General features: G+C 38.7%; 1 protein-coding gene across 1 annotated transcript in view; it reads right to left on the bottom strand.

Moving 5' to 3' along the window:
• LOC134755391 (synaptic vesicle glycoprotein 2C-like) overlaps nucleotides 1–13,418 on the bottom strand; it is a 45,886-nt gene that overhangs the window by 16,298 nt on the left and 16,170 nt on the right. The window contains exon 2 of the mRNA XM_063691946.1: nucleotides 11,793–11,846. Within this exon, the coding sequence (XP_063548016.1) occupies nucleotides 11,793–11,846 (54 nt within the window). The remainder of the gene's footprint in view (nucleotides 1–11,792; nucleotides 11,847–13,418) is intronic.

The following is a 13,418-nucleotide window of genomic DNA, read 5'->3' as shown; positions in this document are numbered from 1 at the left end:
GGCACATTTTTAGGGTTCCGTACCCAAAAGGTAAAAACGGGACCCTACTACTAAGACTTCGCTGTCCGTCTGTCTGTCCATCTGTCTGTCAGCAGGCTGTATCTCATGAACTGTGATAGTCAGACAGTTGAAATTTTCACAGATGATATATTTCTGTTGCCGCTATAACAACAAATACTAAAAGGTACGGAACCCTCGGTGGGCGAGTCCGACTCGCACTTGGCCGGTTTTTTTTTTAGACTTTATTTATCTTATACACTTCATAAATCTTTGATGATAATAACGCGAATTGTAAAAAAAAAAGTTTATTAAAACGAGATCGGACGCGGATCGAGATCGGCCTGTCAGTTGTTCGGAACTGTCAAATTTTTGTTCTAACTGACAGGCCGATATCGTCCGACGGACTGATAGTCAGTGGGCCCCTTTAAGACGACGCAAATTCGCAACGAAAGCCAAGAATAGCCACTAAATAACAGTAAAAGAGCAGACAATGAAAAACTACGTTAAATGAAAGAAAAACAATTGAAACATAACATCGTTAAACGGATGATTACCAACAACGCAGCAACACTGTACGATGATAATAAAACTACTTCAGAGAGCAGTGGTTCCGTAGTTAATTCATACTACTGTGAGCTGTTGACCGTGAACCCCTGTGGCTCCACCATTTTGAAAATTTGAAAGTTAAAAACTTCAAAATACTGAAACTGGATTGACAAAAAATATCGAACATGTATACAAAATTTCACAAGAATCAGTTGAGAAAAGCCTGGAGGCCAATTCTAACTGATATTTTGATAACTAAATGATGTCATTTTGTTAGCTTCTGCGACTCGCTCGCGCCAATGCAATACATGTAAGTAGGAACAAGTACGAGCGAATTGTACGCGCGAATAATAGCAAAATTATGTGTTATGTAAGTTAGAATTAATGGGCCTCTAAGGAGAACAGCTGGAGATACTAAGCATTCAAGCCCGCTCGGTCAAAATTACAACTACCATTTATAGGGTTCCGTACCCAAAGGGTAAAAACGGGATCCTATTTTTAAGACTCCGCTGTCTATCTGTCTGTCTGTCTGTCCGTCTGTCACCAGGCTGTATCTCATGAACCGATAGCTACACATACATACATATAATCACGCCTATTTCCCGGAGGGGTAGGCAGAGACCACGGATTTCCACTTGCTACGATCCTGACATACCTCTTTCGCTTCCTTCACTTTCATAACATTCCTCATACACGCTCGCCGGTTTAGGGTGATCTTGACCTGGCCTTTCTTCAGGATTTCCCCGATCTGATCAGAGAAAGTCCGCCGAGGTCTGCCCCTTCCAACTCCCGTTTCTCCCTCCCCCTTATACACTCCGACCGATAGCTAGACAGTTGAAATTCTCACAGATGATGTATTTCTGTTGCCGCTATAACAAAAAATACTAAAAACAGAATAAAATAAATATTTAAGTACAACAAACGTGATTTTTTGCCGTTTTTTGCGTAATAGTACGGAAGCGTTCGTGCGCGACTCGCACTTGGCCGGTTTCTTTTTTAATAATTCGATTTAGTTAGACAATTGATATGTTTAGAACAGATTTATATATTTGCTTTAACTTATTGGAAATAGGTTTAATGAATTATTTGCAATTTTAGAATTTGAAACCTACCGTAGGTTGGGTCTGCTACGTGTAGCTACGCCGTAGCAATGCAACGGGTCTACAGCCACTTAGAGAGTCCATGAGGTCGATTTAACAATTTGATATGGTTTTAAACTGGTTTTGCCACGACCTTGACGATAATATTGGTGTCCGTAATATGATGTTAAATCTGAATATAAAAAGAAATGTGACGTAACGTATAAGTTTCAAAATTACTATGATGTGAAAATAAATGGATATGGTAGTATAATCTTCTATGTTGAGGCCTGCCTTTGTTTAAATATGTGTAATTTCATACGGATCTCTAAAAAGCTCGCGTGGTTATTTTCGCCTGACAATGCGCAGTTGTTTGTAATTACCTCAATAAACGAGCGGCCGCTGCTTCGAGCTTTGCAGTTTTTGCTTTAAAAGTCACTCGAATCGAACGGCCCCATATTTTTTATTTTCTTATTTCACGCATGGAAAAACAACAGCTATAAACATTTCTAAAGCTACAATAGAATTACAGAGCCAATGACAGATTCTTACAAAAATTAAATATACAAAGATCAAAGATAACTACAATTCAGTTACACACACAAGTACCTATAACACAAGCTAAGGCATAATCGAAACACCAAGAAGCCAACTACGTAAAATAGTAGGATTAATAACAGGACATAACACACTAAACAAACACCTACATAATATGGGTAAAACTGACAGCCCCATGTGCAGAGCGTGCATGGAAGAAGAAGAAACAACAAAACATATTCTCCTAGACTGTAAACAGGTAGAAGTGTATAGGAGCAAATACCTAGGTAATCCATGCACACTAAAAGAGGCAACTAGCAACCTGAAGACTTTGCTAGGCTTCGTGGAGGAGCTGGGGTGGTTAGAGTAGCGCTACCTCGTTTCACGCAAAATATTATTATTATATTGGATGTCGATTTGCGGAAAATGCCCAGCAATACTAACTAACTAAAGGCATAATCAAAATTACGCTCTTATTTTAAATCGACTTGCTAAACTGACATGAAAGTAGGCTTGGACATTTAACTATGTATGTAGTCACACAAATCTCTGTTTTGACATTTTGCTGGGACGTCAGTTAGCCGCGACCACGACCAGTGAAACCTGTGTCGAAACGTCGGTAAATAAAGGTATCAAAATAAATTCGTGATAGACCCGATTGTAAATGTGATTTAATATGTAACTATGTCTGGTTCTAGTTTTTGGCGCCTTTTTCTACTAACAAAATTGTTTGACAGACTATATCAACCCATCCCTTGCTAAGCTGTACGTTATTACGTTGGGTGGAATGGACGATAGCATGTTTTTCTCGCCATGAAGCGAAGATGCTGCATAAAGGCGTAACGTGTTGTGATAACCGTTGAGTTAATTTCACAATTTCTAGTTAACTAGCGACATACAGTGGAAGGCCGTTAGACTTAAAAAGGCCAGACCCAGGAACCCAAGTAATCTAAACGGACTTATGTGTAACTTTTTGCATTGTATTATCGAAAGATTCAGTAAAAAAGATTAGGTACCTACCTATTATTTTTTGCCGATTTAAAAAAAAAAACAGTGTAGTGTGCAACCCGGCCTACCAATCTTCATTATTCACTGGTCTCTACTTCAACCCTTGTTCTAAATGCTAGTATTTATATGTATTTGTCGCTGGGGTTTTCATAATTGACGGGGATTCCCGTATCCCGCAGGCTTCAGTGCGTGATTATTTTGTAATATTAAGGGGCCCACTGACTATCAGTCCGCCGGACAATATCGGCCTGTCAGTTGTTCGGAACTGTTTGTTTGTTCTAACTGACAGGCCGATATCGTCCGGCGGACTAATAGTTAGTAGAGGGATAGGGTACAGAGAACTTTAATCATGTTCAATAGATATAGTGGCGTATAGAGTTAGACCAAGAAAAGTGTGCAACGAATTTGATAGCATACGCAGCGCAAGTGTTATTTATACGTCATAATTTCATAGAAGTGTGACGTTTAAAATAACGCACTGCGTGAACGCATTGTGAATTCTAAAATGTTAGATTAATCTATATGTTTGTTTAGTTTAGGTTACTTTATTTACATAGTTATAGTTTATAGTTAGCATGTTAAATTTAGAATTGATTGTATTAGTCATGTTATTGTTTTTATGTAAAAACATAGTTAAGGAAGTGCGGTGTCTCCCGACACAGGCATTCTTATGCTTACTGGGCGGCTCCATCCCTTTAAATCATTATGTAGTGCTAATTTATTAAATAAAGAATTTTTGTATTTTGTTTTGTAATAATATATGAAACAAGTAAATAAGCGGATTACTGTTTAATTTGAACGCTACAGTCGATGAAGTAATAAAATACCCGCAGCTACTGAGTACACGATACCTAGTGTACCTAGGTCCACGATATTATGTCCATGTTATCATCGTCATCCTCGCGTTATCCCAGTTTTATTCCAGTGGTAGCCTGGGGTCCGCTTGAAAAATAATCAAAAGAGTTGGTGGACAATCGTTTTAACGAAAGCGACTGCCATCTGACCTGCCAACCTTGAGGGGAAACTAGGCCTTATAGGGCTTAGTCCGGTTTCCTCACGATGTTTTCGTTCAGCGAAAAGCGGCTGGTAAATATCCAATGATTTATCGTATATAAGTTCCGAAAAACTCATTGGTACAGTCGCCATCAGATATATCGGAGCGGCCGAGGCGCTCACAATTATCTGAACACGCACTCTAACGCCTTGACAATAGAGGCGTGTTCAGATATTTGTGAGCACCTCGGCCGCTCCGATATATCTGATGGCGACTGTACCAGCCGGAGTTTGATCCGCGACCTTCGGATTCAAACGGACGTTCTTACCGCTAACAGGCCCCGTAGCCAACACGCCAATCGCTAACGCTCCGTAGCGATCGAAACGCAACTGTCACTGTCGCACTAATATTGAAGAGTGATAGAGAGACACAAAGCGTTTCGTTATCGAAGCGATATCGATTGTCATCTTGGCTAGGCCGGCTGGGCTTCTTATTTTGCCGACATGGTCGTGTTGTAAATACTATTGAGCCAGTATGTACAGTACTTAGTCACGATTGTTTTGCGTGGGCGACTGCTTTCACCTAATTAACGAAGGGAGCGTCCTGTCGCGCCGTCACGCGGATACATCCTAATCACCCGGATCGGGTTTCACGCGTCAATATTGACGGCTTGGCAATAATTTAGCGATTAAGAGCTATTATGTACAGCTTTATATTTTCGCCGATAGAACCTTGGTAAAAATGTATTATATCCTAAAAAACTTTAATAAAGTTAGATGTCCACAGGTCCGCATCGTACGCATCGGACGCATCGCACGCAAAGGATCAGTTCAACGTCAGATCAGGACGCACTTGTGTGACTTTCCATACAAAGAATGACAAAATCCGTTGCGTGCGATGCAGACCTGTGGACGCTTACATTAATTAGAATCCGTGCCAGCGTTTAAATAAAAACCGGCCAAGTGCGAGTCGGACTCTCGTTCCAAGGGTTCCGTACATTACACAATTTAAACAATGTATTTTTATGTGAAACGTGAGTGAAATGTCTTTAAAAAACCCGTAGGGGTCGGATCAAAAACTAAGTAATTAAGCCCGACTCACGCTTGACTGCACATTTCTAATAGGTTTTCCTGTAATCTTTAGGTAAAGATCTATTTTGTGTATTTTTTTCAAAATTTTAGACAGTAGTTTCGGAGATAAAGGGGGGGGGGGGAATGGTAATTTTTTGCCTATTTTCTTGAATAACTTCTAAATTGTTTATTCTAAAATTATAAAAAAAAATATTTGAGATTTTCACAATGAGCGCTTTCATTTGATATGTAACACGATATAGTTTGAAAAACTTTATTTTTTAATTTTCACATTTACCCCCCCAAAAGTGGCCCCCATGTTTAAAGTTCATTTGTTTACGTTACATGTTCGTCTTTGGGTCACAAACTTACATATGTATACCAAATTTCAACTTAATTGGTCCAGTAGTTTCGGAGAAAATAGGCTGTGACAGACAGACAGACAGACAGTTTTTTTTTTTTTTTTTTATGATGAATTACAGGCGTTTGACCACGATCCCACCTGATGGTAAGACGCACGAGTGATCCTATAAGGGTTCCGTGTTTTCCTTTTGAGGTACGGAACCCTAAAAACCACCAAAATTATAGCGTTTTTAAAAATACTCTTGGGTTTCTGCTTTAACGTTGGGTCTGTTTTCCTTACGATGCTATTTTTGTCCGAGCAAACGCTGACTGCCCCCTTTGAAAGTGAAAATGTACGAAGTGTACAACGTAGACTAAATCAAAGTTTCGTGGAAGGCAATTACTACTAGTAAACAAAAGGATACCATTCAACTGTCTGTGTCTTCTTTGATCTTGTAGTGCTGTATTAAAAAACCGGCCAAGTGCGAGTCGGACTCGCGCACCGAGGGTTCCGTACTTTGTTAGTATTTGTTGTTATAGCGGCAACAGAAATACATCATCTGTGAAAATTTCAACTGCCTAGCTATCACGGTTCATGAGATACAGCCTGGTGACGGACAGACGGATAGCGGAGTCTTAGTAATCCCGTTTTTACCCTTTGGGTACGGAACTCTAATAAACGGACGTGATACATTTTGTAGCAAATTCGGTGCAGCGTAGTTGAATAATGCATTCATGCCACTCCCTTTTCATGGACATTCGCCAGGTGCCGCACTTTTCTGTATGCCCCAAATGCACATGTGAGTTCAACCAACTATTACCCAGTGGCTCAAACGCACATTTGAGTGTATACTAGACAAAAGTAGAACATATTAAAATAGGGTATTTGACAACATTAAAAATATAAGTATAACGAATTGCTGTCATCCTGAAAGATAATAAACTAATTAAGTATATTTCACTATATTTGAATGTAAATTATGTTTAGTTTTTGGAATATAAACGAAAGAAAATTTAATATTTTTTGAAATTTCATCAGGAACGTGAACGCTCTGTGATTGGTCAACGCTCGGATGACGTCACACGCGCGTAAACATTCTTGATTGCCTTGAGTGTTTTAACTGTTTTATTTGTATTTAGTTAATTTTAGTTATTGTTCCACAGTTTTCTGATATAATCCGATTTATCCGTATATCTAGTAGCACAATATTCATAAGAATCTCAAAATGGAGCCGAAATATGTGAAAACTGATAGCGGCAACCTACCAGACATAGATGCATCAATGGTTGCACTTTTCTATAAAGATAATCCGGATTAATATGCTGCGGAACTTAGAAATGTAAAAACAGCTATGTGAGTATACGTAGAAATTGTTTATTTACGAACATTTCGATTTCGATGATACGAATACGACGACGATATATATATATATAGAATACGATGACGAGAATAGTATCTCCATACTGCACTTTAGTTTGAAAGAAAAAGTATGCTATATACTAACTACCTACTAATGCTGAAAGAGCTATGTTATGAAGTTATGTAGTAATACATTAAATACCTAGATCTTGTTTCTTAAATACAACAAAATCCGCTGCTTTAACTACCATGTTTATTTACAGTTAAATATTACTTACATCGAAGTGGTCTTCACACATAAAAACATTTGTATGCGCTAAAATGCTCTTTGGGTCTCTTCGCGCTAGTTTTAACCACATTTTTCTTTTTTTGGGATTCGTTGGAACGGAAACAAACAATTTATCTGGATTTTTTATAGTCGTACTTGAATATTGCGGCACTATACACCATTTATATACCATTATACAGTGAAATAATCAATTCAATGCACATAAACCATAAGATTTACTAAGGTCATTGACTGAGTTTACTCGCGTGTGACGTCACACGTGTCACGTGATTAGCCCCTTTGCAAAAACAGCGTTTAAGGCGCGTTCAAAATAAATAAACATTAACATTGATTTTTTATATTTAATACAGGAAATTTCACGGGAATATCAATGTAGTGTAATTATTAAGTCATAAACATGAAATAAAACTATGAAAACGGATTATATCGCGTATATTGAATTTATAATACATCCCGACGTTTCGAACTCTTTACAGCGTTCGTGGTCAACGGGTGACACGTGACCCGTTGACCACGAACGCTGTAAAGAGTTCGAGACGTCGGGATGTATTATAAATTCAATATACGCGATATAATCCGTTTTCATAGTTTTATTTCATGAGTAACTATCGCGGTAACCGAAGACAATATTAAGTCATAAACAATCAATTAAAACCATTTTCAAAAATTAGTCAAATAGCCTATTTAGATCTCACTTGTGTTGAAGGCACTGGCAGGGGTGCGAAACTTCTCGCATCGGGCAAACTCGGCTCCGTTCGGCTCAGCATTGCTCCGAGCAATTATTAGGGTTGGTACAACTTGACGTTCCTTTGCGTTCACGATCACACATAAGACAATGACTTGAATTTTGACAACCCTAAATAGCCGAAAGCTAGCCCTAAATAGCATGATTCGACCCTGAACCGGACTTCCGGTTCGAGCGCCATCTTGATAGTTAGCATCGTGATTAATTACTTTGTTTTTTGCTTATTAATATTGTTTAAAGTGTAATATCGATAGCTTATTATACAGTAAACTAATGTGGTTGTGTGCAGTGAATGGAGAATTAATTTTGAAGCGCGTTTAACCACCATCTTGGAGTCAACGGCCGGTAGTCCACGTGCTTCTTGTAAAGACTAGCTATCGATTTACAAGAGCTAACAAATCACCGTACACTGTCTTGTACAACCGTACAATTTTTGTCGTTTGTAAACCTCTCAATACCTTGATACTGGCGAAATAGTCCCACTGGGCTGAAGCCATAATTTTAAAAGAAGAAGAAGAAGACCCTGAACCGCTGTCAAACTTCGGTTTTGTAGTAGGAAGTTTCCTTTCTGTACGGTACTATTATTTATTCTGTGGCACTGGGCGAAAGCCGCTAATGGCCCAATTCGAACAATGCTTCTAGAAGTCACTGCGTAGTACTAGTAGTACCTACTACTGTCTTATACGTTTACTATATTATGACTTCGTCTCCGACGTTATGCATGTGTCGATAACGGTGATGACCGCATGTTACCTTGTTTGCAAACTTACGAAGCTCTAAAGGTCAGAGCCAATGGCTGTACGTAGACGTACAGACAAACCGTCCATTTTGTGCGCGGAGTAAATTTGCTCGTTGAGAAATCATAGGGAGATATTGGTTATAGTTCGGTTAAGAATTATGAAGAGATATGAAACGCCTGAAATATATGTTTATCTAGAAACGATGTTAGCATCAAGTTGCTTTTTGTTTTATAAAGGAATAACATTTATTATTAACTTGTAAATCTGGACTTAATCACGTATTTAAGTACCAAGCTACTGCGCTAGTAAGTTAAATACGCGATTAAGTCCCGTTTTACAATTTAATAATGTATAGAAATCGTGATAGTTTAAATAAGTGAATAATATCTATCATCCATAAAAAGTTGTTCGGTAAAATAAGAGTCAAAAACCGGCCAAAAACGCAAAAAACTGCTATAAAATCACGTTTGTTGTATGGGAGCCCCACTTAAATATTAATTTTATTCTGTTTTTAGTATTTGTTGTTATAGCGGCAACAGAAATACATCATCTGTGAAAATTTCAACTGTCTAGCTATCACGGTTCATGAGATACAGCCTGGTGACAGACGGACAGCGGAGTCTTAGTAATAGGTCCCGTTTTTACCCTTTGGGTACGGAACCCTAAAAATGGTGGACAATATAAAAGTTACGAAAGACAATATAAAAACGAAGCGCCGGAAGCTCCGGCCCGGTCACGGCCCGGTCTAACGTGAGTCATCCTTTATCTCGGGTTCAGCAAGAAAACTATTACCCATTTAAAGTCACGCGCAGTAACACCCGAATGACACCATTTAGTTGTTAGAGCAATCACTAAAGTTAATTAAGAAAGATAACGACAACTAATTGTGAGCCGGCTATTAGGGGCCACGGTCAGGGTGTGTTCGGGGCCACGGAGTATTAGTCGTAGACGGAGTGAGGGTGTGACTGAGGGTCACGGGGTATATTCAGGCGGCCATGAGATCGTTGCAGGGTGCAGCTGCGGACCAGAAGGCCAATTATGTTTTAGATAATATAAGATAATCGCACTTAAACTATCGTGAGACATATTTCAAAATATTTATCAGTACGGTTTTTACTCACTATTATTTTTAGTCGCTTTTGGCGACATGGCATGGCGTACGGTGCACGACGTACAACCGCCGCGGACACTCGTGCCTGAGGATGGATTCCCAAAGAATCCGAAACATGTCGCCAAAAGCGACTAAAAATAATAGTGAGTAAAAACCGTACTGATAAATATTTTGAAATATAAGATAAGATAATATTTATTGAATAACTGTGTACAGAGATGTTGTGATGTTGTTTTAAAAATTTATCAAGATAATTATCAAGTGAGATCTCACGTGTCGACGCCGTTGCAGCTGGTTGTATCCGTTTGGTTGTGCATTACATATCAATATCTAAGTAACGAAACTGTGTGGGTATATTACATACAATAAGCGAATAGCGTCTCTGTTGTGCCCGGGTGCGGGGCAGTCATAAGAGTATACCTACACTCAAGTTCATAACTGCCAGTGTGAATTGTATTGTACCTTAGCTAATTTTGCGGTTTCACTCACGTATTTTAGTCACTCGCGCGACATGTTTCGACATCATCATGTTTGGTGAAATTTTGGGTCGAGTTGATTATAAATAAATAAATACCTAATGTAGTAGTTAAGTAACTAACGTAGCCAATAAGCCAAACTACTAAAAACTACTATAGATAAAAAAATTCTGAAACAAAGAAATAATAATAATATAATGGGTCTCTATTGTTTCCCATATAGTTTAAAGTCATAATGTATTGTTTGTCCACATTTTCGTTAGTCATAATTTGGTTTTTCTCAGAAACGCGTAACTTTTCAGGATTGCCATAAAACAAACCCAACCTAACCTAACCTATCTGTAGGATAACCTGAGGAAAATCCTGAAAACTTAACGGTTTCAGAATTATAACTAATGATAATATGACAATCAATACATTATGATTTTCAATAATTATGTCAAACAAAGGGACCCCTAATATAATACAAATAATACAGAAAAGAAAAGGTATATATTAGAGTGGGTAGAGGTAGAGACATATATGAAGAAAACTAGATAAATTATACATATTTATGTGGCCTAGATGACCTAAGAAGTCAGCTTCCGCATGGCAACATTCCGTTACTTTATTAGATACTAGCGACCCGCCCCGGCTTCGCACGGGTGCAATGCTGATGTATTATACGTATAAACCTTTCTCTTGAATCAACTCTATCTATTTAAAAAACCGCATCAAAATCCGTTGCGTAGTTTTAAAGATCTAAGCATAAATAGGGACAGACATCCATCCAGACAGCACTTTGTTTTATACTATGTTAGTGATACCTCCCTACTACTACTACTACCTACCGGTAGCATTATGTCTACCTTGACCGTTGCCAGAGCTCGCCCTTTTTAGTATCGACCCTTTAAAGTCAATGATGGTCATTGAACAAACCTGTCCACGACCATATACGGTTTATACCTTTAACGAAATATAAAATTCCTGTTTCTCATAAAATGTATATCGCTAGTGCAAAAAAATATCAGATTTTTTTGCATCTAAAGTAAAATCATGGTAAGTAAACCATAAACCATGATGTAGACCTGACATTCTAAGTCAAATAGGCTTTTCGAAATGATTTATAGTTTGTCAAAGGACTGTCTCATTTCAAACATAGACAGAGAGAATCACACTTTGTTTTACACTAGTACTAGTACCCAAAAGAAAAGGATGAGTAGTTTTTTTTGTTCTTATTTACTGACAATTTGGTTTTGACAGTTTGGTTTGGTGGCGTAGTTCGGCAAGCCTTGGCATTGCCGAACAGGGAAGCAAACAGACAAGGAAGACCTAAAGCCACGTGGTGGTCTACTGTGACCCGCGACTTGGAACGAGCCCAACTTACCCCAAGGACAACTCAGGACAGACGGTCCTGGCACATGAGAACGAGGAGAGCCGACCCCAAATAATGGGAATAGGGCAAAGAGAAAGAAGAAGACTGACAATTTGGTTTGACCAAGTATAGTGTACTTACCGGCATGGTGCAGCGCGGTCTCGAAGGGCGCCCGGCGCACGCGCTCCTTGCTCTCTGCCAACAGACGGATTTAGATCAGCAATGTGCCAAATGGACGTGTAAAACATGCCCTAACGCACGGGACAGCGGGAATCTTTACTGGCGGCGATTAGTACATTATAAGTTACTATAACAAACAACTAAGGATTAAAATTATGTTAATTAAATGGGATCCCTTTGTTTGACATAATTATTGTAAGTCATAATGTAATGGTTGTCAGATTATCATTAGTCATAATTCGGAAACCGTTAACTTTTCAGGATTTTCGTAAGGTTATCCTATAGATAGGTTAGGTTAGGTTAGTTTGTTTTATGGCAATTCTGAAAAGTTACGCGTTTCTGAGAAAAACCAAATTATGACTAACGAAAATGCGGACAAACAATACATTATGACTTAAAACTTTATGGGAATAGAGACCCTAATTAAATATTTTGTTTGTGTTTTTTTAATAGACACACTACTATTTTATAATTATAAATTATAAACTGAAATAGGCGTCATATACTAAAAAAAAAGTGACCAAGCTCTCCAGTCACTTCTGGACAGGCCGGAAACGAACCGCCGGTCTTCAGCTTACGCAGCCAACGCCCTGGAACTGTAGGCCACCCGGCCACGGCGGTACCAGTACCAAATTCTCGACTATATGCAATCTCTGCCACTGGAGGGCTTGGTCACTTTTTCTTTGCACCTATACCTTATTAGAAGAAAATAGCTAAAAATATTTTCTACATATTTAGGTACCTCCGGTTCGTAAACCCCCCAACATAGCGACAGCTGACCGTTACTAGGTTTCATTATACAAATCCCTTAAGGCCGTTCCATCGGTTTGCCGCTGTCTTTGTCACATTTCGCAAGAAAGAACGGGAAAGAACATACGCGCCAAGTGTCAATTTTGATCGAATTTTGTCGGTCTTTCTTTATTTTAAAAACGTTACCTTACAATATCGAAATTCTAAAGCTATGAAATTACTATTTACGTTAAGATTGTTTTTTCTTCTTTTTTTGTTTATAGTATCACATAATAAATAACCGAGTAAAGTAGGATTAAATGTCCGAGTTAGAGGTTACTTTGGGAATTAATTGTATCGAGCGAAGTGTCATAATTCGTGTATCGGAAGCTATGTTGTTAAAGATAATATAGTCAAGAACTACATATATTTTTTCCACGTCTACGAATATCAACGCCTCTTAGAAAAACATGATCATATAAGGAGATTTTTCGCCTTCTGGCTCAGGGAACCGCCTTAACACTTTACAAGTTGCTCTGACTAACCAAATTTATTTCTGTCTCGGGGTCTATAAATCTTCACGGTAGTCTAAGGGTCGGTTGCACCAACTGTTTGTGATCGTTAAAGAGTTCGCTAAATTTCATTGTATGGAAAGTTTCATAGTAAACCGCCACGGCGCGCCGGTTGACGTTGATCAGTCTGTTAAGTGCGGATGGTGCAACTGGCACTTAGTCTTCTTTATTATGACGTTGGATAAAAGTGAAAAGCCGTGCACTTGGCCGAGATGCGCGCGAGTGGAAATAGCACCGCGATCTGCGCTCACTGCAGCGCGCTACGATTATCGCTTCAAATATGTTG

This window comes from Cydia strobilella, chromosome 2, assembly GCF_947568885.1.
Source record: "Cydia strobilella chromosome 2, ilCydStro3.1, whole genome shotgun sequence".
NCBI lineage: Eukaryota > Metazoa > Arthropoda > Insecta > Lepidoptera > Tortricidae > Cydia > Cydia strobilella.
The sequence above is the reverse complement of the archived record's forward strand: the minus strand, read 5'-3'. Positions and strand labels throughout refer to the sequence as shown.